The 24,011-nt window shown below is 42.6% G+C and overlaps 1 protein-coding gene across 4 annotated transcripts in view; it reads right to left on the bottom strand.

Moving 5' to 3' along the window:
* Window positions 1-24,011, bottom strand: part of LOC120533077 (A-kinase anchor protein 2) — a 312,165-nt gene that overhangs the window by 243,022 nt on the left and 45,132 nt on the right. For all 4 annotated transcript variants that reach the window (XM_039759731.1, XM_039759729.1, XM_039759730.1 and 1 more), the window contains one exon: window positions 19,877-19,922. In XM_039759731.1, coding sequence (XP_039615665.1) covers window positions 19,877-19,922 — 46 coding nt within the window. The remainder of the gene's footprint in view (window positions 1-19,876; window positions 19,923-24,011) is intronic.

Raw genomic sequence — 24,011 nt, 5'->3', positions numbered from 1 at the left:
TTACACTCGGCTTACTGGAACTGCAAAGTCTTTGGCACAGCAGCCAAGCTTAACTTTCTCCAGATCTCTGAAAAGCCACTGGTATGTGAATGAGAGCCAACGTCAACCAGACTCTCAAATATATATACACACACACACACACGCAGGCTTATTATTTACTGTAAAAAAGAGAATGTTTAAAGACGCATTTTCGTCTCCAATTCTCATTTGTGCAGTCGGCTCCGTCTATTTGTTGAGCAAAGTTAACACACAGTGCATGACTCCGATATCCTTAAATAACTCGGAGGACATGGATTTTTAAATAGATTTTTTACATCCACCAATTAACACTTCTTAAAGGTTTGGCACACGCTAATTAATGGCTGTTATAGGAAAAAATTTTCCAGAATGACACTTTTATGGGTTATAGAGCTACACACATCAATGGACATAAATAAAGACCCTCTTTATATATTAATATATGTTTATGTGCAAGACTCTGAACTGGAAAAAAAAAACAGGCCAGAAAATGAAAGGATTGCCCCCAAATAACAACTCAAGTTTTTCCAAGATGGTCTTCCATCTAAGCACTGGCTGGACCTGAACCTGCTTAGCTGCAGGTGTATGAAACTAAGCATGAAAGCATAAAAAGAGCTCAGGGATCATTTATGAGCGCAGAGAGTCAGGACCCCGGATTCCACTGGCTGTTCTAATCGTTCTTTATGCAGCTGTTGCAAGAATTATTATACAAACCAGAAAAATACTAATACATAACCCCAGTCATCATGTCCTTACACTGGCTCCCAGTTAAGTTTAGGGCTGATTTCTTAATTTCTTTTTTATTTTATTAATTTTAATTAAAAGCAAATAACAATCCATACAATCAAATCAAACTTAACAAAACCAAAATTCAACCCCCACCGAAATGTTTAGGGCTGATTTCAAAATCCTCCTTTTAACTGATAAAGCCTTAAATGGCTGAGGCCCTGCTTACTTATCTGAACTTATCATGACTTACAAACTCAAGATGCCAGTCTACTTAAGATTCCAAAGATTCATTAAATAACAGAAGGATGTCAAGTATTAAATTACAAGGTCCTGAAGCTGTAGAATTGGCTGCCTGCTACTATAACAAATGCCCTTTCAATGTCACTTTAGTCCAGGACACCCTGACTAGAGCTGCTGATTAGCTCTGCATGCTGCATCTCTGTCTGTTATTTATTTGTGCTAAAATGGAAGTAATTCAATATTTATGAACCGTTATTCTGTTTTTCTTCTCAGCATCCTGATGTGGCACTTGGTGCCACCGCTCCACTGCCAGGCTGCTCTTATGCATATGGAAAAGTCACCTCAGATACTGGGAGCATTGGGGTCATTGGACAGAAGGGTCCTTTCATCAGATTGGACGGCCAGCAGAGACTCCACTGTAGAAAACCCAGGAGCAGGTAGGTGGCAAGGGGTTACTGGTCTCCAGGACGATGACTTTGTCTTTGACTTTCTCTTTTAAAACTGGAATCTCCTCCATTGTCATCTGGCCATTATTTATCAATTAATTAATGAACATATATTGTTGATTTCCATTTACATTCAATCTGTTTCTCCCTTGTTCTTTGTATTTCTATGTGCACCATTTCTGGATTTACTAATTAGTATCATCGATACTTGTAGTTTGACTGAGAGTTTGACTCTGTGGGTGCACTCAGTGAAGAGCGCTATACAAGAAATGATTGTATCGTGTTGTACGTCTGTGACGCTGTACGTTTTAAATTAAATTAATAAATCCACAGCAATGAGGCCCCAGCCGGGCACAGAATCATCCACAAGATGCCCCAGCATTGATTGAGGTGCTTGGCTGATCACACACTCATGGGCAGATACAAACAGCTCAGTCGAGTACTTCGTTCAGACCTCTGAGTCGGTGACTGCGACACCTGTGCCTGGCCACATTTTAGAAAGGCATCTGGGAGAATGAAATGTCAGGAGTGAGCCTCAGAGAGAAGATATTGTGGCCAGCACTCGATGGGGCAGAAGAAGAGGCACTCCTATTGAGAGAAGAGCGGAGGAGTAGGAGCGGCTAGCGGAGGGACATGTGTGTGGCTTGTCGTGGCCCCCGTGGATGTCAGAGCACTGGTGTGAGGGCTGGAGATAGGATTAAAGTTGACTACACCTCAGCAAGACCGTGGTGGGATAGGTAGTGAAGATGCCAAGTCTGAGGCCCCTGGTTTTAATGGAAGGATTTCTGCCTCTGTGATATTAACCTCATTTTTAAGGAATATTTCTTTACTGGTTTTATTGGATTTTTTAACAAACTCCAGGTTTGACTTCATTATTTATTTTTTGATGGATGTGCCCTGCACTGGTTGGCACACTGTTTGAATTTATTGGAATCAAGCACTTTGGCACCAACCCTTGCTGACTGTTTGTGTCCTCATTTACCCGGCTCATCCCAGTTATGTTATCGTCGGGTTCAAGTGGTGCCAGGGACAGTGGAGCCAAACCAGACCGTCACCACATCTCATTTGAAGGACGGTGCCATTTTTACAGCAAAATGTCCCCCTGTCGTTGCACTGGGGCATTGGGGTCCACACACAGAACACAATGTTTAGCACCCCCTGCTGGCCTCACTAGCACCTCTTCTTGCATGCAACCCAAGCTTTTCCTAGATGCAAAAATAAAAATTGAACATTTTGTAACATTTAACTGATCCTGTAATGCGCCCAAGTGTTACACCAGGTGGGCATTTGTTTAACATGTTTTAGATTGCAAGAAACAGATGGAGAACAAAATTCACCCCAACCTGGTGAAATATCATAAAGCAGCCCAGAGACACAGTCAAGTCTGCTTGGAGAGCCATTTTACAATTACTGGGAGAGGAAGTATGCAGAAACTGTGTGAAAATGCCAAGAGTAATAGGCGTCTGGTTTCAACGACCCTGGGAACAACTGGTAGCGGGTAATGGCAAGCCGCGGGGGGGTGGGGAGGGGGCGATGATATGTTGTTGGAATGGCGGACAAACACAACATGGCCTGACATTCCTCCACAGGCTGCTGATACTGTCACCCTGATGTTACTGGAGCTGAACATGCTCAGTTGCAGTTTTGCAGATCCTCCCACTAATTTGACAGCCCTCCAAACCCCCTCAACCTTCCCACCCCCCCCCCACCACCTTTGCCAATCCAAGGGGTTAATTGTGCTGCCAAAGCAGCTGTCACTATAATTAGCCAATGTGTGGCCCCGCCCACATAGCTGTTCTCTTTGGATCGAGATAAAAAGCTCTTACCGAGAGGCCACCGGGGATTGGGGGGGCCTGGGGGGGCTGGAGGGTGCTTGATGGCAAAGGGCTATAGGGTTTATTCCAAAATTAAAGTCATCTGTGTAAACACACTGAAATGCTCCCGGACTAGACATGACCTCCCCTTGCTGTGTGCAACAAGCGAGTTGCTCCGGAAAGGAAGCCAGTGCCCACTTGCTGCTGTGATCTGAACGGGTGGCACGGCTCGTTGCACACTAAACCACCAGACAACCAAAATAGGAGACACAAGGGCAGGAGAATGTTAAGAAGGGACAGCCGGGAGCGGAGTGACGCTCATTTTTGGAATTCCATCCTGAAACAAAAGGATTCCTGTGGTGAAGGGCTCACTCCAAGTGTAAATGTGAGAAACTGACACCTGCAGACCCCATAAGAGTTCTCCGTTTTAAAAATAAGGAAAATGTTGGGAGACCAGTAGTGGGAGAAACTGGCAAGTTCTTTACAATAAAATATCAAAAGATTTGGTGGATTTAGGATGGATTCAGACCACCTCACCTTTTGTGTTGCAGCCTTGGGCTTAAATCATTTCAGTTCATTTTCATCAAGCAACACTGAATATCCCAGAATGACAAAGCGAAAACCAGAGTTTAGGAATGTGTGCTAACGTCTTAGAAATAAAAAACTGAAATATTACGTGGACACAAGTATCCTTCAGTGGATCTTATTCTGTTAGTCATCACTGAGATGTTTGCAGCCCACCAGTGGTCAATTCAATTAAATGGACAAGAGTGCAGATTTACTAAATAGAAGACATTTGAGACAAACCATGACGCTTACAAAGGGCTCCCCATCAGGCCAAAATGAGTAATCAAAGGAGAAAAACCTCTGAAAGATAAGTGACCAAGAACCTGGTGGTCACTCTGGCTGAGCTCCAGAGACCTTGGGTGGAGGAGGGAGAAACTTCCAGAAAGACCACCATCAATGCAACACTCTATAGGTCTGGATGTTATGACAGAATGGCCAGACAGAATGAACAAAGTGCAGAAATATCCTTAATGAAAATCTATTCCAGAGCTTCCTGGACCTCACATTTGGCTGAAAGGTGACCTTCCATCAGGACAAAGCAATAACAAAATAGGAGTGGCTTAGGGACAACTCTGGCAATGTCCTTTAATTGATTGGACTGATTAGGAAACTCACACACCTGCCTTCAGAGTGAGGGAAGACCAAGCCATGAGATTGAAGGAATTCCCTGCAGAACTTAGAGACAACAAAATTCCTAAAGTGCTGAAGGTCACCAAGAGCACAGGGGCCTTCATTATTCTTGAATGGAAGAAAGTTGGATCAACCGTGACTCTTTCAAGAGCTGAGAAGTCCTGAGAGAAGGGACTTAGTAAAACCCGGTGGGGACTTTGAGGGGAGTGGACACAAATCTAGAAGGACAGCCATCACTGCAATACTCCACTTATCTGAACTTTATGGAGGAGTGGCCAGATGACTCGTGAAAGTCGACTTGGAGTTTTGGCAAACCCATTAAATTCAGTTCAGGGCTGTGCAGTAACCTAAGCTAAGCCTACCATGGCAACACTAAGGCACAAGGCAGAATACCAGTCCTCAGTGGGCTGCCAGTCTATTACAGGACCTTGTCTACTTACTCAACAGTAGTCTTCTGACGTCTGCCCTGAAACTGCGGTGACATCACATCCATCCTGCAACTGCTGCCCTAGCTCTGCCGTGGCTCTGCAATGGATATTATTGTAGTGATTTGCGCTCCAGTTTGTGGGTGTGCTGTCCCAGCCAGAGTTGCTTCGTACTCCACATCCAATCCTACTTGGATAAACTGTTGAAAATGGTTGGTCATTAGTCAGGAGGAATCCACCTGCTGTGTGTTCTGAATGCTTGGTCAAGGCCCAAAGTGGCAAACAGGTTATAATCATCAGATTGTTATTGTCACCAGTTGCTTTATCCTCTGTTGATTCTCATTGCTCTTTCTTTATTTTCTTTGTGTGCTCATCCCTGCCGTACAGCTGCTGAGTCAGATAATCTCTCCATTAGTTTACGAGGACCTAAGCAATGAAGCAGGCAGTTGTCTCCATTTTGCTTGGCAGAATCACCAGGAAAGTTGAAATTCCTCCCAAGTCCTAATCACCTGTTGATGTGCACTTTGGGGGATTTAGGACGCTCCTATGTAGCAACAGGGCGTCACTTGGGCTTTTATCACTAAGGTGACTGTCCCTCACGGGGCCTGACAGCAGTTCAACGGCACGTACAGCAGTGGAGAAGGTGTTTTTTGTCACCAGCTGGCAGAGGAGTGCTACCAAGAGGCTGCAGCGTCCCAAAACCAAAATGACCGACCTTTGTCAGCAATGGGCAGAAGTCACAAATTTTAACCGAGTCATAGCTTCTTATTTATTTATTTTGGCTATTTATTGTTTAGTAAATTATTATTTCAATCTGGTGCTTGATTGTTGAATTTGAAATATCTTCTTTGGTTAATCATTTCATAAAAGTGTTCATTTAGTATTGAGTTTGGCAAATAATTATACAATGTTGCCCTTCCTTTTGGGCATATCACAGCACATCCCATTTGATTTTATGGAACTCTGACAACCTTCTCCACTCATCTCATGCTGCTGTCTTGTCCTTTACCTGAGGTCACCCCTCCATTATAGTTTGTGAGCCCACCATTGGGAGCCTTACTTCTGGTAATCAAGTAAAAGTGGGTTGAGTAACTGCTTTGTGCTACAAAAAAAGATAGCATGTGCCTATTCCATCAAAAGCGATTCAATAAATTATCTATTGCTGTGCCTTCTCCTGATGCTCCCATACTAACCAGGCTTAGCGATGGGCAGTGTGCGAAATATTCATTCATATTCAATGACTCTTCTCAGAAATTATTCTAATTTCTAATAATTATTTGCTTTCTGCTTTGCTTTAGCATGCATTTTTTACAGATTATTGACTGCACTGGGCATGAATCATTATCTCATTCTTTTGAGTCAACTAAACTAAATCATTACACAAGAATGGGGTGTAGGATTCTCATTCATTTGATTTGTGAACTAAATCATTACCTGAGAATGACTCTCATAATTCTCATTCGATTCACAAACAAATCATTACCTGAGAACGAGGTGTACAATTATTTTTCATATGATTTGTGAAGTGAATCAATACCCAAGAACAAGTCTAACGATTCTTGTTCATTTGAGTTGTGGCTAATTACCCGAGAATAAGGTGTACAATCCTCATTCATTTGATTTGTGAACTAAATCATTACCTGAGGACGACTCTCATAATTCTCATTCATTTGATTCACGAACAAATCATTACCTGAGAATGAGGTGTACAATTATCCTTCTTATGATTTGTGAAGTGAATCAATACCCAAGAACAAGTCTCACGATTCTTGGTCATTTGATTTGTGAATAATTACCCGAGAATGAAGTGTATAATTATCATTCATTTGAGTTGTGAAGTCAAGTCAAGTCAGACAGACAGAGAATCCAGGGCCAGACCATTTAAACATGTCCAGTTTATGAGGAGCGGAATGATTACCTGAGAAAGCGTCTCACCATTGTCATTCTAACATGATACTAACATAATTCAGAACCAACTGGCAAAAGGACACCCTGTCCAGTTCATTACACACGCTACATTTATTCATGCATATTATTGGCGGGGCCTGGAAACAGTTAGTAGAAAGCAGGATGTCCAAATATCAAAGGGCTTTGTTGTCAGTTGTCACTTTATCATTCCATTAGCATGAATGAGGACATTGGAAATATATAATACTCAGCTGCAGCTTTGGCAGGGGCCTGCCTGCCTTAGGCTCAATCTATAGAAAATAGGACCAAGTAAATCAACATAATCGGAGGAGAAAAGGAAAGTAACAAAGGGATTATTAAACAATGTAATATCAAATGCAATGAAAACATATAGTATTATGAATCACAAAATAAACATTATGTGGAAGTACTCCAAAATCATAACCAAAAATCTCAAACATCCATAAAATATATGGCCAGTTATAGAGAGAGAGTAAAAATTCAGTAGAAACAGACATTTCTAACCATACTATTGCAAATCTCAGCATACGGAAGAAAAACTGTTGATTGAGTGTGGCTGAGAAGCTGCTGGCATTTGGACTTGGGAGTAAATGAGCGGGGATGAGCCGAAGTGACGTGACACAAGGACGATATGAGCAACTCCGATGTGTGCTAACACTCCGAGGGCTTCAGATCAACACAGATCGTCTCACATATTCATCTCCAGTCAATGATAAAAATGGCAGTCAGAAACAAATGTTGTCAAGCCAATCTGCTAATCTAAATCATACTCAAAAATTCAAAGCAGATATTCCTTTAACTAGTAATTGAATTGAATTGGAGCGCACACTAACACGGTTTTTGGGTTCATCCACAAACGTGGACAATTTGGAAAAGTCCACTGCCAATCCTTATCCTCTTGCACCCATGATACCAGCTGCTTCTTACTCACTAAATTCTGCAAACAAGAGTCAACGAAAATCCAAAGCAGATGTTTCTTTAACCGGAAGGACCATTGAATTGAAGTGCACTGCTATGAAATCTGCCCAGTCCCAAACAGCTCCAAAAATGTCCACTTGACAGAGAAATCCCATTAAAAAACACCAACAATGTAGAGTCTGGAAAAAAATTAATTTCATTATTTCACAAACAAATGCTTTTAAAATGCCCAGAAACGCTCATTAGAGGGGGAAATCCCATCAAAACCCCCCGACTACATAGAGTCTGGATAAAATAAATTTTCATCATTTCACAAAGACATGCTCTTTAAATGCCTACAAATGCCCATTAGAGGAGGAAAATACCATCAAAAAAACCCAGCTATATAGGGTCTAAGTAAAATAAAATTCTTTATTTCACAAAGAAATGCTCTTTAACAGAAGAAAACTCCTTAGTGCACACATGACAAAAGGAATTGTCTGATGCAATAGGGCAACCAAGTGCATACACGATCCAATACAATATCCAGGGAGAGCGGTCAAAAAATAAAGCAAGAAGGTCAAAATCCAGAAAGCTCACAAAAAAAAAACACAAACCAAAAAACACAAAAATAACTCACTAACTACCTAGAACATTCCATGAACCACCAAGAACTGTGGAAATGCCTCTTTGTTATACGGTGGCACCACCCACAAAACACAAGGCCCTTAATCAAGGCTTAAGAACATAATCAAAAACAAGGAACAATGAAAAGAATTAACAAAAGTAACCTTAACGTAAAAAAATTGCTTCAAAAAATGAACACTAAGGATTAAAACGAGTTGAAACACAGCCTAGCGATGAACTCTGGCTGACATATAACACACGTTCTAACACTTCAGGGCGTATACATAAAAGTGGACAATTTGGAAATGCCCACTTGCCAATCTTTAACCCCTTCACACCCATGACATTAGGTGCCATTCACTTCTGAATTCTCCAAAGACAAATGGCGCACATTCTGCAACACAAAGAGGAAAGACTGATGATAAATTAGGGAGCGACTATTGCTGCTAAAGGGGATGTAACCAAGTATTACAACCAATGGGAATTTGACATTTTCACACAAGTGGCAGAGGTGTTTAGATAACTTTGTTCTCTGAATTAAGGAAGTCAAAAATTTTAAAACGGTATTTTGTGCCCACTCTTTAATAATGGATGTTGTATAAAGGATTGGGGCCATTTATTGGGTAATAAATGAAAAAGGAGAGGGTGTTATGAAGGGGACAATATTTTTACACATGTATGGTACCCCTGGTGCACCTACAAGGAACTTACTGCTATATAACATTTCCTTGGAAGAGGCTTGGGATGGATTTGAGCGGCAGCCTGAGTGGAGGTTGGCATGTGCTCCCTTTGCCTCCTCCTGTCATATGTGGCTAATGGATGCACTTCAGACAGCCTTCACGGTCCAAATTCAAAAGTGCTACCAGACTGTGCTTCTTATCTCGGCACCATCTGGCTGTGATTTCAGTCACGTCCACAATATTGGGCCAAAGCAATTAACTTTTTGAAACCTTCTTAATCCGACATGGCAGCATTGGTCACAACCCTGGAAATTTTACAGACCCCACTAACCCACACACATGGAGGACCTCTTTGCACTTAGCATCAAAAGGCATCAGACAGTCCTCAGACCCCTCACTTTCTTCACGTTTTGCTACATTGTAATTATCTAGTAAAATATTTCAAATTAATTTTGTCCCCCTCATCAAGCGACACTCAATACTCCAAAATGACAAAGCGGAAACAGGATTTGAGAAATATCTACAAATGTAAATAATAATAAATGACCGGAATATCACCAGTTTACTGTGACACTTGAAATTTATCTTTGGTGCATCCTTGGTGCTGATTATCATTGAGAAGTTTGGTGTCCACCTGTGGTCCTTTCAATAGGTTGGACATGGTTGCAAATTTTTTAAACATAAAAACTGAAATTTCACAAGGACCACGAGTGTTCAGACCCTTTGCTGTGACACTTGACATGTGGCTCAAGTGCATCCCATTCTATTGATCATCTTTGAGATGTTTCTGCACCTTGTTTGGAGTCCACCTGTGCTCAATTCAATTGACTGAATTTAATAATAAAGGCACATACCTGTCTATAGAAGAGCAAAACCCAAGCCATGAAGCTGAAGGAACTGCTTGAGAGCTCAGAGAGAAGACTGGGTCAAGGTGCAGATCTGGGAAAGGCTACAAAAAAACTTGTGCAACATTGAAGGTTCTCACAGTGGCTTCCATAATGCTAAAATAGAAGATGTCTGGAACAAAACATGACTCTCCTTAGAGCTCACCACCAGGCGAAACTGAGTAATCATGGAAGAAAGACCTTGGTAAGAGAGGTGGCCGAGAACATGATGGTCACTCTTTCAGAGCTCCAGAGACCAAATGTAGAGATTGAAGAAACTTCCAGAAGGACAACCATCAATGCAACACTCCACTAATATGGAATTTATGGAGGAGTGGCCAGGTGACACATGAAACCCCATTTGGAGCCCACTAAATTCAGTTCAGATCTGTGGGGTTGCCTAAGCCGATCCTCGCAGCACTAAGGCACAACGCAGAATCATCCTTGAAGGTTTCTTCAGTGGCTTCCATAATTCTTAAAACAGAATTAGTTTAGGACCATCATGACTCTTCCTGGAGCAGGCCACCTTGCCAAACTGTGCAAACGTGGGAGAATCCTTGGTAAGTTAGAGAGGTGGCCAAGAGCCACTCCTGTGTTGCCTTTGTTTTGTCTTGCTGTAAATGGACCTTTCAGCCCAGTTTGACATTCATTAAAATTAAAACGTCAAATTGACATCCCATTCTATTGATCATCATTGAGATGTTTCTACACCTTGTTTGGAGTCCACCTGTAGTCAATTCAATTGTTGGGACTGAATAGTAAAGGAATCCACCTGTCTAGAGTAGGTCAACAGTTGACAATGACCAAGCCATGAGGTTGAAGAAATTGCTTGCAGAGCTCAGAGACATGATTGTGCTGAGCCATAGATCTGGGAAATGATACAAAAACATTCCTACAACATTGAAGGTTCCCATAGTAGCTTCCATAATTCTAAAATAGAAGAAGATTGGGATAAACCATGATGCTTCCTAGAGCTCACCACCAGGCCAAACTGAGTATTGAGAAAATGACCTTGGTAAGAAAGGTGACCAAGAACCTGATGGTCACTCTGGCTGAGCTTCAGAGGCACAGTATGGAGATGAACGAAACTTCCGGAAAGACTACCATCAATGGGACACGCTATGGGTCTAGGCGTTATGACAGACTGGCCAGACGGAGAAGCTTCTCCTCAGTAAAAAAACACCGGGAAGCCCATTTGGAGTTTTCAAAAAGCCACTTGAAGGACTCAGACTGTGAGGAACAAGACTCTCTGGTTTGATGAAACCAACACTGGCGTCAAGTCTGGAGGAAATCTGGAACTGCCCATCACCAGTGCTATACCGTTCTCAAAGGTAAAGATGGTGGTGACAGCATCAAGGACTGGGAGAACAATCAGGGTTGAGGGAATGAACAAAGTGCAGAAATAATCCTTAATGAACATCTACTCCAGAGCTCCCTGAACCTTTTATTTGGCTGAAAGGTGACCTTCCAACATGACAAAGCAACGACAACATAGGAGTGGCCTAGGGGCAACTCTAGTAATGTCCTTTAATTGATTGGGCTGATTAGGAAACTCACCCTCCCGTCTTCTGAAAGACTCACAAGTGAGGGAAGACCAAGCCATGAGGTTGAAAGAATTATCTTCAGAGCCTAGAGACGGGGTTGAGTCAAGGCTCAGATCTGGGGAAGACTACACAACAAAATTCCTGAAGTGCTGAAGGTCACCAAGAGCACAGTGGCCTTCATTATTCTTAAATGGAAGAAAGTTGGATCAACCATGACTCTTTCTAGAGTTGATAAGTCCTGAGAAAAGAGCCTTTGGTAAAAAAAAAAAAAAATGGTGATCAAGAACCTGATGGTCACTCGGGCTGAACTCCAGAGAACGTCCAGAAGGACAGCCATCAGTACAACACTCCACTAATCTGAACGTTATGGAGGAGTAGCCAGATGACACAAGCCCACTTGAAGTTTGCAAAAAAGTCACCTAAAAGACTCTCAGACTGTGATAATTGGGTCTGGTCTGATGAGATCAAGATTAGCATCTTGTTTGGACGGACCCAGACACTGCTAACTACATGTGCAATAGCATTCTATAGCAGCATCGTGCTGTTGGGTCAGTTTTCAGCAGCAGAAATTGGGAAACTAGACAGGGTGGGGTCAAGGGAAAACGGAGGCGAGCAAAATGCAAAGATATCCTTGATGAATAATCTGCCCCAGAGGACTCTGGGATTACAACTGGGCAGAAGGCTTACTTTCCAACAAGACAATTACCCTAATTACAAAGCAAAGACAACACAGGGGTGGCTTGTGGACAACTTTGTGAATGTTCTTGAGTAGCACAGCCAGAGCATAGACTTGAATCCAATTGAACATCTGTGAAGAGACCCGAAAACAGCCATCCACCAATTGCCTCCTTCCAACCTGAGAGAGTTTAAGAGGGTTGGATGGAAGAGCGTTGGTATGAGAGGAGACCAGCAACTCGACAGTCAATCTGACTGAGTGCTAAGGAATCTGTTTCGAGATGGGAGAAACTTCCAGAAGGACAACCAGCACTGAAACACTCCAGTAATCTGGGCTTTATGGAAGAGAGGCAAGACAGAAGCCTCTCCTAAGTAAAAGACACAAGAAAGCCCACCTGGGTTTGCATCTAAAGGACTCTCAGACTGTGAGAAGGAAGGTTCTGTGGTCTGATGAAACCGAGATTGGTGTCATGTCTGGAGAAAGCCAGGCACTGCTCATCACTTGCACAATGCAACTCCTATGGTGAGTCTTGGGGGTAGCAACATCAGGGATTGGGAATGTAAAGAGGGTTGATGGGAAGCTGAACGAAGCAAAATATAGAGAGATTCTTAATGGAAACCTACTCCGAGTGCTCAGAACCTCAATCTGAACTTAAGGATCACCTTCCAATAGTCTAAAGCAAAGTCAATACAGCAGTGGCCTAAAGATATCTGTGGGAATGTCCTTGAGTGGTCCAGAACATCTCTGGAGAGACCTGAAAAGAACTGTCCAGTAGTGGCTTATAAGGACATTGAGTGGCTCTCCCAGGACCCAGACTTGAATTCAATTAAAAATCTCTGGTTAGTTGCAGAGTTTGAGAAAATCTGTAGAGAATGGCAGAAAAATCCTGAAATCCAGGTGAGTGAAGCTTGACGTGTCAAACTGAACGAGACACCAGCGTGGAATGGCTTCCAAAATTAAGTACTGATCAAACGGTCTGAATACTTCCAGCAAATACTTGAATGCTGAATACTTGGTGCAGCAGGGTGGTGACAGCAACAAGAACTGGGAGGCTAGTCATGGTCAAGGGAAAGATGTCTGGCGCAAAGTAGTGAGATTTCCTTAATGAAAACCTGCTCAGAGCACTCTAGACCTCAGACTGGGCCAAAGACTCAACATACACTAAGACAATGGCCCTAAACACAAAGCAAAGACAACACGGGAAAGGGGAGGCTTTGGGACAACTCTGGTCCAGCAAGAGGCCATATTTGAACCCAATCAAACATCTCTGGAGGGTCCTGAAAACAGCTTTCCACCGATGGTCTTCACAAAGCCTAGCAGATCTTGAGAGGGTCTGCAGAGAAGAATGAGAGAAAATCCCCAAATCCAGGTGGGTGATGCTTAAGATGACTCCAGGTAGGAATGGCTGCCAAAAGGGGCTTCAACAAAGTACTGAGTGGAGGGTCTAAACACTCGTGTCAATAGGATATTTCATTTTTTTACCCACTATATAATAAAACGCTAGGGATCTGTTTCTGTGTGTGTGATACCTCCAAGAAATGGTCAGTTTGGCTTTGGTGTGATTTGTCAGTTTAGTTTTGGATATGCAATCAAAAGAGGACAAGCAGGTGTGAGACGTCCAAAGAAGAATAGGAGGAATGGTGGGAGTCGGCCTCAAAGACAGCAAGTATAAAAGCAGAGCAGAAGGTGGGTAAGTCACCTCAAAAATGACAGAGTCTGAAGAACTGGCTTTACGGGATCACACAGAACAGAGAGAGAGAGAAAGTGTTAGGCAAGAGAGAAGTGCAGACACATGAGGACACCGAGGTAAGGCGCAAAAGGTACATGTTGGGCAAGAGATAGCAAATACTTTCAAATGTATTCTATTAACTGTGGCTAGTTTGTAATAAATTTGCAAAAAATCCTGTTTTCCACTTTATCATTCTAGGGAGTGCTGCTTGATGAGGAAAATAATGAACTGGAAGGATTTAAGTGCAAGGCTGCAATATCACAAAATGTGACAAAAGTGAAAGGGTCCGAAGACTTCAGGAATACTCAGTTGCTTACCTTTGGAAGACCACCATACCGGAGGAGAAGAAGGCAATGGCACAGCGATCAGTCCCGGGTTTCAAACTACAGACGCTGAATTGGCGAGCCAGCTGTGCTAATCACTGCGTCACCGTACTGCCCCCCCATTCCATAATGCTGAGCACCGACTCTCCTCGTTATCACATGTCACACAGCTGAACTTCCATTTCTAATTATAACGCCGCTGCCCATTATGAAGCTCTCAGAGACTTCAATTTTACTTTCCCACCTGAACCGTATTGACACTTAGATTAGATTAACGTCAGGCATCCCCGTCTGCACAGGAAACAGGCAAGATTTGTTTTTTGTTTTTTTTTTCCAGGCAGACATTTATTCCTTGGCCTCTTATTCCCATTTCTGCCCTAATCCTGGCTGCTGATGACTTCATTGGGATGTAGAGTGAAAAGGCGGGAACCTCAGAAGCAAAAAAAAACAAAAAACAAAACAATTAGGAAACTAACGAGTGAGCGCGGCTCTAATACGGAGTCAGGAGCCGAATCCGAAACAATAAACGCTGTGTTGGCTACAATCTACAGAGCATGCCACGTTTTTAAGGAAATACCCGGCGTTAATTTATGATGGCAAGTCTAGCTTTTCTGGCCATTACTACATTTCTTTATTTCAACACTTTATTATTTTTTCCACAGCCTTTAATTCAATGACCTTGCTCTCCTGTGAAATCCAAGAAGTTGTGTGCCTTCCATTACCATTAACAAATGCATTCATTTTGCCTGCATGTTCTAATTGATGGGCATCACCATGACACCACAAGCAGACTGGGGTTCAAGTCCCAGGTGTTTCCTGTGTGGAGTTTGCATGTTCTCCGCTTGTCCACAAAGTGTTCTTTTTTCAGGGTGCTCCAGGTTTCCTCCCACAATCCAAACACTTGGCAGGTAGGGTGGACTGCAGGTGATAAATTGGCCCTGTGATGGACTGGAACTCCTTCCAAGGAAATGTTCCTGCCTAGTGCCTGGTGCCAGCACGGATAGACTTCAGCCTTCTCAGGATAAGTGGATTTTAGAAAATAGATGGCTCTTACTTGATATATTCACAAGGATCAAGCCCATCCTTTAATTTGTGTTCAGCATGGTGGCTCAGAGGTTAGAACTTCTGTTTCCGAGTTTCAAATTTGGCCTATTACATTCTCTGTGTGGAGTCAGTTGCCCCACTTTCCATTTGTCTCCAAGGATTAGAACTCTCATCACTCAAAAGTTTATGTGATAGGCTAGTAGAGGACCTTTAATTGACAAATAATACACAGATAGATGTGAAAGACACTATATAATTGATAGATAAATAGATATGAAAGGCACTATATGATAGATAGATAGATAGATAGATAGATAGATAGATAGATAGATAGATAGATAGATAGATAAAAATTTTAGTATAGTTGGCAGGATCACAAAATGACACAGATAGGTAGATGTGAATGACACTATCTAGCTGTGTAATTTTTATGATCCTGCTGACTATACTAAAATATCTATTTGTTATATAGTGTCTTTCATATCGATCTGTGTAACAGATAGATAGATCTTCACTGCTTCTAAAGAAGGTTCAATGAGGCACGATGGTTAGCACTGCTGCTTTTCCTCCTCCTCCTCTCCCGACTGTGACCCCCTAGCTAAAATGGAGGGCTCCTTTTCCAAGCCATCCCGAAGGGTGCTTTCAGTTTGACAATAACATCTGAGTGAAATATTTCTTAAGTCAGGTCGGACTTCACTGGGACAGGGAAGCCTCCCTTGTGGCTTTCACTGATCCCAACAGGGCTCTCCATGGGGATTATAATTTCCTCACTGCCCTGTGAGTGTCCAAATGGGACTATGCTGAGAGGAGTGCTACCAACCTCTATACAGGGGCAACACTTGGTCCCAGGTGGCAGACTCTCACTTTCCTTCTTCTGTTTTGGCCTTCTGAATAAGGGGACAATTAATCACCTTATTTGGAAGGCCCATCCATCCGCAGTGCCCACCCCTGATGGCCTCTTGGTTGGAAAAGGAAACTTTGGGCATCTTGGGTGGGATGGCCATCCATCCCTTCTGACTGTCCATTATAATGGCCTCTGAGCCAGACAGAAGAGTATAGTCCATCCGAGCCGAGATGTCACACCATCCATTACAATATATAAATTATATGTATATAGTACACAATATACATATAGATATACTGTAAATTGGCTGGGATTGAAGATCTTGCCTTACTTGGCCAGAATGCTGCAGAGATAAGAGAGGACGTGCAAACTGAGCACATGTCATAACCCCACTATGATTTGAATTCAGGACTTTAGAACTGCAGGGAAGAAGGTGTAAATGGCACACACAATTGGGCTCGGCTTGGCGCTGGACTACTTTGACTGTGAAGTTGTGGAGAAGCATCCTGTGAGCAGCTACATCAAACTGAAGCCTTCATCTTTGGGACACGTCCTGAACTTTACGCCAGAGCAGTTTGTTTTTCTCCAGAAGGTGTTGCGTGTCATGCCAAAGTTTTTTCCTTTCCCTCGTCTTGGCTATCTCTGTGAGCCTCGAGACACATTCACTTTATGTTTGCAATTCTTTAGCTTTGACTTCAATTGAGTTAGTTGGCAATTTGGCTAGAGCCTCAGAGACTGAATTGGGAACCAGAAAAGCATCAAGTTAGGGTGTAAATATGAGTGCGCGTGCAAGTTTGTGACCCCAAGTGAGCCACTGTGCCTGCCTGTATCCCGACTGTACAAATACACAGAAATAAAAGCTATGGGTCAGCACTAACCAAGAGCCTGAACTGGGGATCGCTATAGAAAAGGCGCTATATGGAAGAAAGATCAAATGGGTGGGTTTTACATTCAGTGTCTTGATGAGTATAAATGTAAGTGACAGGAATGGATGCTGTCGTGATACTTAAGAAGTGAAATACATCAGACATGGGGGAAAACGTTCAGTCTATCATACAGGGCATGACCTATCTAATCATTTTTACAAAATAAGAAGTTTGTAACATCTCTTCACCAAGAGCTAATATACACATAAACAGATAAAAAGACACAGCATTAGGGGAATATTGGAAAGGCAATATCTAAAATACAAGGGACGTTCAAAAAGTTTACACACTTTTTTTTAAACTCTTTATTAAGATTTTCAAAAACAAATGATGTCACTTTTCTACATAGTCACCTTCCTTTGTGATGCAATTTTCCCAGCGTTGTGCCAACTTTTTATTGCCCAATTACGACTCCTCCTGCCTTCCAATGAAAATACGAAAGTGTGGAAACTTTTTGAACATCCCACGTATATAAAAGGCAGCATATAAATAACAGATAGGAAGGACACAATATAACAGACTGATGAGTAGGCAAGGAAAGAAACTAAAAAACAATTACATATGAAAGACGCTATATAGCAGAGAGTAACGTAAAGTGCTAAACAGACTGACATAACTATTTACCTATAAAGCAAACTGTGAAATCTGAATGAAGAGTGAAACAAACTAAGAGAGTAGTGTGTAATGATAGATAGATAGATAGATAGATAGATAGATAGATAGATAGATAGATAGATGTAAGGCAGTATATAAGAGAAAGGCACTATGTAACGGGTGGAAGCGAATGGCACTATATCATAGATCAATAGATGAATGGCACTATATAATATAAAGATAGAGGCAGATTTCACAATATAATAGATAGATGGGTGAAAGGCACTATATAATAGAAGCATAGATGTGAAAGACACTACATCATAGAAAGATAGATGAAAGGTTCTATATAATAGGCATATAGATGTGAATGACAGATAAATAGATAGCTAAGTAGATGAAAGGCACTATTTAGTAAAATGATAGATGTGAAAAGTAGCATCTCATAAATAGAGATGGATGAAAGGCACTATATAATAGAAAATTATATGTAAAAGGCACTATATCATAAATAGGTAAATACTTGAAAAGCACTAAGTCACAATAAAAAAGCTATGAAAGGCACTATATCAGAAATATAATTGTGAATTGAATTATATCATTGATAGATGGATAACTAAGTAATAAATAACAGAGATGGAGGAAAGGCACAATATTAAAGAACGAGAGAAGTGAGTGCCACTGTATCATAGATAGACAGACAGACAGATATGAAAGGCATTGTATAAGAGAAAGGCGTCTGTGAAAGGCCCTGTATCATAGATTGACAAACAGCTCATTTTATTGATCCTCAAAAGTAAAGCCACCTGCTTCCACAGTAAAGCAGAACATAAAATCATGGAGCAAAGAGTGAAAAAAGGGTGCAGACTACTCCATGAAATGTACACAAAATCACCTAAGAATGGCACACTGATCTAAAGAAATATTGTGCCAGTGTGTGTAACACAGATGTCCAACAGAATGGCAGCATTTCTCTCAGCAGCGCTGCACCCAAGGCAGGAGCTGCCAGTCCACCGTGTGGACCTCTCCCACTAATTCAGAGTCACCGATGTGCCAAATCCACTCAAGTTTTGGATGTGGAAAGCAAAACAAAGCACCCTGGGAAAACCCACAAAAGACACAGGGAGAACATACAAACTCCACAAAGGTGGCATGGCGTCCCGTTGCCCCAGGATTGTGGAGCTGCGAATCAGCAGCCTTGCCCACTGCATTGCCATCTCGCTGCTTCTTAATTTGCTTCAGTTCAGATCCGTTAATTTTTGGCCTAGTCGTGTGCTCCACCATGATGCCTCCAGAGTTAGTGAGTAGAGCTGGTCGTGGGCTGAGCGCTTTACTCTCGATGTTGTTTTTCTAATTGTCTTGTAAAGCTCCACACACATTTATGACCGATTCCCATTTAACTAGTTTAAGAAATTTGAAGGCACTTTAGCAAGTTGCACTTCCATAATCTTCCTTGGAGTTTTTATTTTTATTCAAATTATAGTCCCACTTAATAATTCATGGCACCTTAAGTAGTAAACAGGCTCTGGAGCTTTACAACTGCACCGTCTTAGCCCGGCCAAATTTGAAGCCCCTTCCCATCATCCCCACAGTCAGCTATGCAGCTCCACTTATTTCTGTATCTGCGTATCCCTATTTAGCATCCGGTGTTGGGCTGGAGGGCTGTGGGTGACCACCCTGCTTGAAGCTCTCAGCCATCCCACTGACCTCCTGTGAGTGGGCCCTTTAGGACTCTGCCTACTGCAGCTGGCTGATGAGGGCTCCCTGCACTTCAAGCCAGCCGTTTCCTCGGAAAATTGTTACCAAATGCTGAACACATTTTGATTATTTGGCTCAAAGCTAAATCAAAGCAGATGAACTCCAGTCCAAGTTTGTTTGTTTTTTGTTTTTTTTTTTTTTTTTGGGGGGGGGGATTTTCTGGATCTGTTTTTTTTTTTTCCTTACAAGGCCCATTAAAACTAGTTGCTTCAAAGTCTGATTATTAAAAGTCAAAAAAGCTTTTGGATGCCAGGAGTGCCACTCATTACAACTTAATGGGGTGGCACATGTGCCATCCCATAGAAGTCGTAGAAAACAGCCACACATCCAGTCCAGGAAGTCTTAAAGCAGGACACGGTGGACCAGAGCTGTTCTCTTAATTTCAGCAAAGCATCCCACACCGTGAACCCCCTAAACCCCGCCATATCCACACACACAAAAATAATTACACATGTGTGTTCAGGTCTATCACAGACACACATGTGAAACAAGCCACGCTGAAGACACGGCAAAGCCACCAAAAAGAAACATAAGGAAATGCATTGGACTTACTGTGAGGGCTTGCAGCCTTTCCTTGTGCAACTCCGCTTCTGCCATCCTAGAATAAAGAAGGACACAGAAGAAATGCGGTCACCAACGGAGAAATGGAGCAGCAGCACCAGCAGTAGCAGCAGCACTGCTTTAATCAAAGAGGGAGCAGACAGTGAATGAGAGCGAGAGAGAGAGAGAGAAAGGGGGCAGGATGGGGGCGGGGCCTAGCCTGCCTCTGGGAAGTCTCCAGTCACTGGCAAGCAGACCGCCAAACCGTAAAGGCCGATCAGTACAGCAGCTGGCTGGATGGCTGCCTCATGCCAGCCACTCCTTTTTGCTCGGGCCCTCAAAGGCCATGTATGTATGTGTGCACACTGCCCGGGCAGCTGAGGCCAAGGATAGCTGGCATGATTGGCATTTTTTTTCTTTGACGTCTCAAGGGCCTCTGGACGCTCCTCCTCTTACAGCTGGAGTCGGAGGGCACGAGCCGATCGTGGTTAGCGTGCTGATGTACACAACAAGGGAAGGGGTTTGGGGAGAAACAGACGGACAGCGACAGCCGCAAACGTTAACCCATCAGCGGTGGACCGAAGGCACAGACACCTGGAGGGACACCTGCAGCTGTTAGTATGGTGTGATACCTGCTAGTCTGTCGTGCGGCTTTGTGTCGCTGAGGCTTCTTCGTCTCTGAAGAGCCAATTATCAGAGGACCTGACTACAGGAAAACTCCACGCTCAGCAGCTTTATATTTTTAGCTTTTCCACTTGGAGCTCCTTACGTCTTACAGTAACATTAAGGAGTAAATACAATCTTTTTTTATGCAGTTATAATTTTCTGAATTATCTTTACAATACAGTATAATGCAACATAATTTGATCTTGGCTATGGACTGGCACTCCATTCTAGACTAAATGGGTACATCAATAAATCACTGGTTATAATATAATACAGTGATAAATCACTGGGTATAATATAATACAATGATATAATATAAAGCAGTACAACACAACATTAAGGTGGTGCAGTAGTAGAGCTGCTGTCTCCTCACACATTGCAGACCTGAGTTTATGTCCCTGTGTGGAGTCTTCATGTTCTCCCTGTGTCTGCGGGTGTATTATGGGACATTTGCAGTATTTTGAACTTTAAATATTATGTTTAACCCTGCAATGCACTGATGCCCTTGCCAGGTCCCGTCCCTGCCTTCAGCCTGGTGCTCAGGAAAAGCAGATTTGAAATTGGATGAATGGATAATAATCTTAATGTTTAACACATTATTCAACATTAACATTCTTTATGTAATTCAGAGTCTGTCCCAGTACCATCAGGCGCAAAGCAGGAAACACTCCGGTCCACTCAGACTCATACAGGGCCAAGTCAGAATCACAAATAAGTCTTTTAGGATGTGTAGGAGGAAAACTGATGGTGACATCCCATATTATATTATAATTATACCTTGTGCTTACTAGAACTATAAGTGAGCCAGCAATGGGATACAGAGACTAATGAATGGCTAGGTAATTGAGTATTAACAAAGGGTAGTTCGCACCTCGAGCATGGGAAAGGCACTATATAAATAAAATATATTATTTATTATTGGGATAGACCTCTGTCCCACCTTGACAATGAATTGGATTAATCTGGTTTAAAAATATGACATAATATACTATTTTCTAAGCCCTCTTAATCTTAACTGGGGTTGGGTTCTCCCAGCTAGCATAGGGCACAAAACAGGAATAACCCCTGGACAGGACTGCAGTTCATCACAGGGTGAACACACAGACACGACACAGCTTTATCAGTCCACCTCACCTACACATCTTTGAAATGTGGGAGACAACTGGATCACCTGGAAGAGACCTACACAGACATGGGAAGAACATGCAAACCTCACTCAGGGAGGACTCGGCATGTGAACTGGAGTCTCCTTACTGCAAGGCAGCAGTGCTACCACTGTGCCACCCAAAATATATTAATCAAGAAAGGTTAGAAAAAAGATGGATGGATAGTATAAGATACTCATTTAAGTAGCCGTTATTAGTCTTCATTAAGTCTGCTCATGGTCATGAGGGTCATAGTCCATCCATCCATTATCCAACCCACTATATCATAACTACAGGGTCACGGGGGTCTGCTGGAGCCAATCCCAGCCAACATAGGGCGCAAGGCAGGAAACAAACCCTGGGCAGGGCACCAGCCCACCGCAGGGGTCATAGTCTACAATATAATATCAGGTCAGGTTGGGGAGCATCACTGGGATAGTGCACTGCCACACCCACCACATGACAGATAGGCGAGTAAGTAGATGGATGGACGGACGGCTGAATAGACAGACAGGTAAGTGAAGAAGTAGCTGGATGAACAGACAGGTAAGTGGGTGAGTAGGTGAATCGATAGATGGACAGATAGGTAAGTGAATGAGAAGATGGATTGGTGGCTGGATGGATGGGTAGAAAGATAGGTAAGTGAGTGAGTGAGATGATGGATGGATCGATGGTTAGAAAGTTGAGATGTATAAGCCCCCCTAACCAGCAGGAGTCGAAGTCTTGACCAGCTCTTTCATTGTTTCACTTTCATTTTTCACTGCAGCCCAAGTCAATCTCTGAGTTTTTCTCCTCACCATTTCTTGCATTCTCTTCTCTCAGCAATAAAGATGAGAACAACCAAGACGTGAGCGCCTATGGGATCGCCCTGCCCTGTTGTTATTTGTCTTGTGAACTATTTATAAAAGCTGTTGACAACACTATTTCTGAACCCTCAGCAATCAAAGGCTGTGAAAAGCTAATGGGGTTGGCGAGTGTAATTAGGTAAAAACAGTCTATCCAGTGTAAGTGAGCAGATGAAGAAGGAGAAGGCTCAGCTCCAGAGGGTTCTGCCAAAGGGTTTCAACAGCGGCCACCTCAAGAAGAATACATGGGATGGCACTCAGGGCTCAAAATCATTCCAGGGCTAGGATTCAGTGCTACTTGAGATCAACATGTCATCTTAGCTTGTCCTCCTCCTCTTATTGTCACTTCCTGCCCCCCAGCATTGCAAATGCCTTCAATTTTTGTAAAAAGCATTAAAAGGAAAAAAAAAAAAGGCTGAGGTGGCTACAGCATCTTACAAGCCTGAGAGGCCACTTGAGCTCAAGACTTAAACTGTAACTTGTTAACTTGAGTCACACAGTCAAGGTGCTGCCAGTAGTCAGAAGGGCCACCTGATTGGTGAGGTACTGCCACGGCAAGAGCACCACTGAGGTGGCAATGGGCGGAGAGAAATCTACCAGGGACAGTCCCATGACCGGGATAGACAACTGGGTTGGAAAGAGCGAGGCCAGGTGGGAAGGTGGGTACAATTAGGGACAATGATGTCCTGTTAATCGAAAGGACAGCCCATGAGCTCCCTAGAGGACATCTCTAGTCTATTAATGTCTGAACGCTTGGAAATCACTTGAGGTTTACCTTATGTGGCACCTCCTGACTCACACCCCCATATGTGACATATCTTTTGATGCATCTTTATGTCTAGTTATGCAAGATGTCAAGCTTTTTGGGGTTCCCCTCTATTTTTGGCTCCCTAGACTCCAAGTAAAACTTTTCTTTGTGGCCATTTTTGGACCACACTTTCTGCAGGAAATGACACCCCATGATAAAAAATTAAACCAGTAGGTGTCTTCAACAAAAATCATGAGAAGGACTTGAAGTTGTGAAGGTCACATCAACCAACCAACCAGGGGTTCTTCCCCAAATGGGACACCAGGGGTCAAAGTTTCATAAGATTTTGAAAAAAAGTCGGCAATACAAGTATTTGGGGAGTCATTTTAATGCCATTTTGTGGTTGTTGATTACAAATACCTGTATGACATTTTGTGAAACTTGATTCTTTACTGGTGGTCTCTAAGTGCCACTCCCAGAAGGCTACAAATGACAGATTTCCAATATAAGCGTGTGGGGTATCATTTTTGGCTATTCCAAGGTCAGGGATCGTGAATATGATATTATTTTTCATTTTTGATCCTTCACTAGGGGGTCTATCCCTCTATGGACCACTAACTGAGGCGTGAAAAATGACAAATTTCTATTACAATCCAGACTACTTAGGTTTTAAACATTTAAACTGCCACAGTTCAAATCACTGAGATCACATGTTTTCCCCCATTCTAGTGTTTGACCTGAAC

This window comes from Polypterus senegalus, chromosome 7 (genome assembly GCF_016835505.1).
Source record: "Polypterus senegalus isolate Bchr_013 chromosome 7, ASM1683550v1, whole genome shotgun sequence".
NCBI lineage: Eukaryota > Metazoa > Chordata > Cladistia > Polypteriformes > Polypteridae > Polypterus > Polypterus senegalus.
Note: the sequence above shows the minus strand (reverse complement) of the source record. Positions and strands in the feature narration are given on the sequence as shown.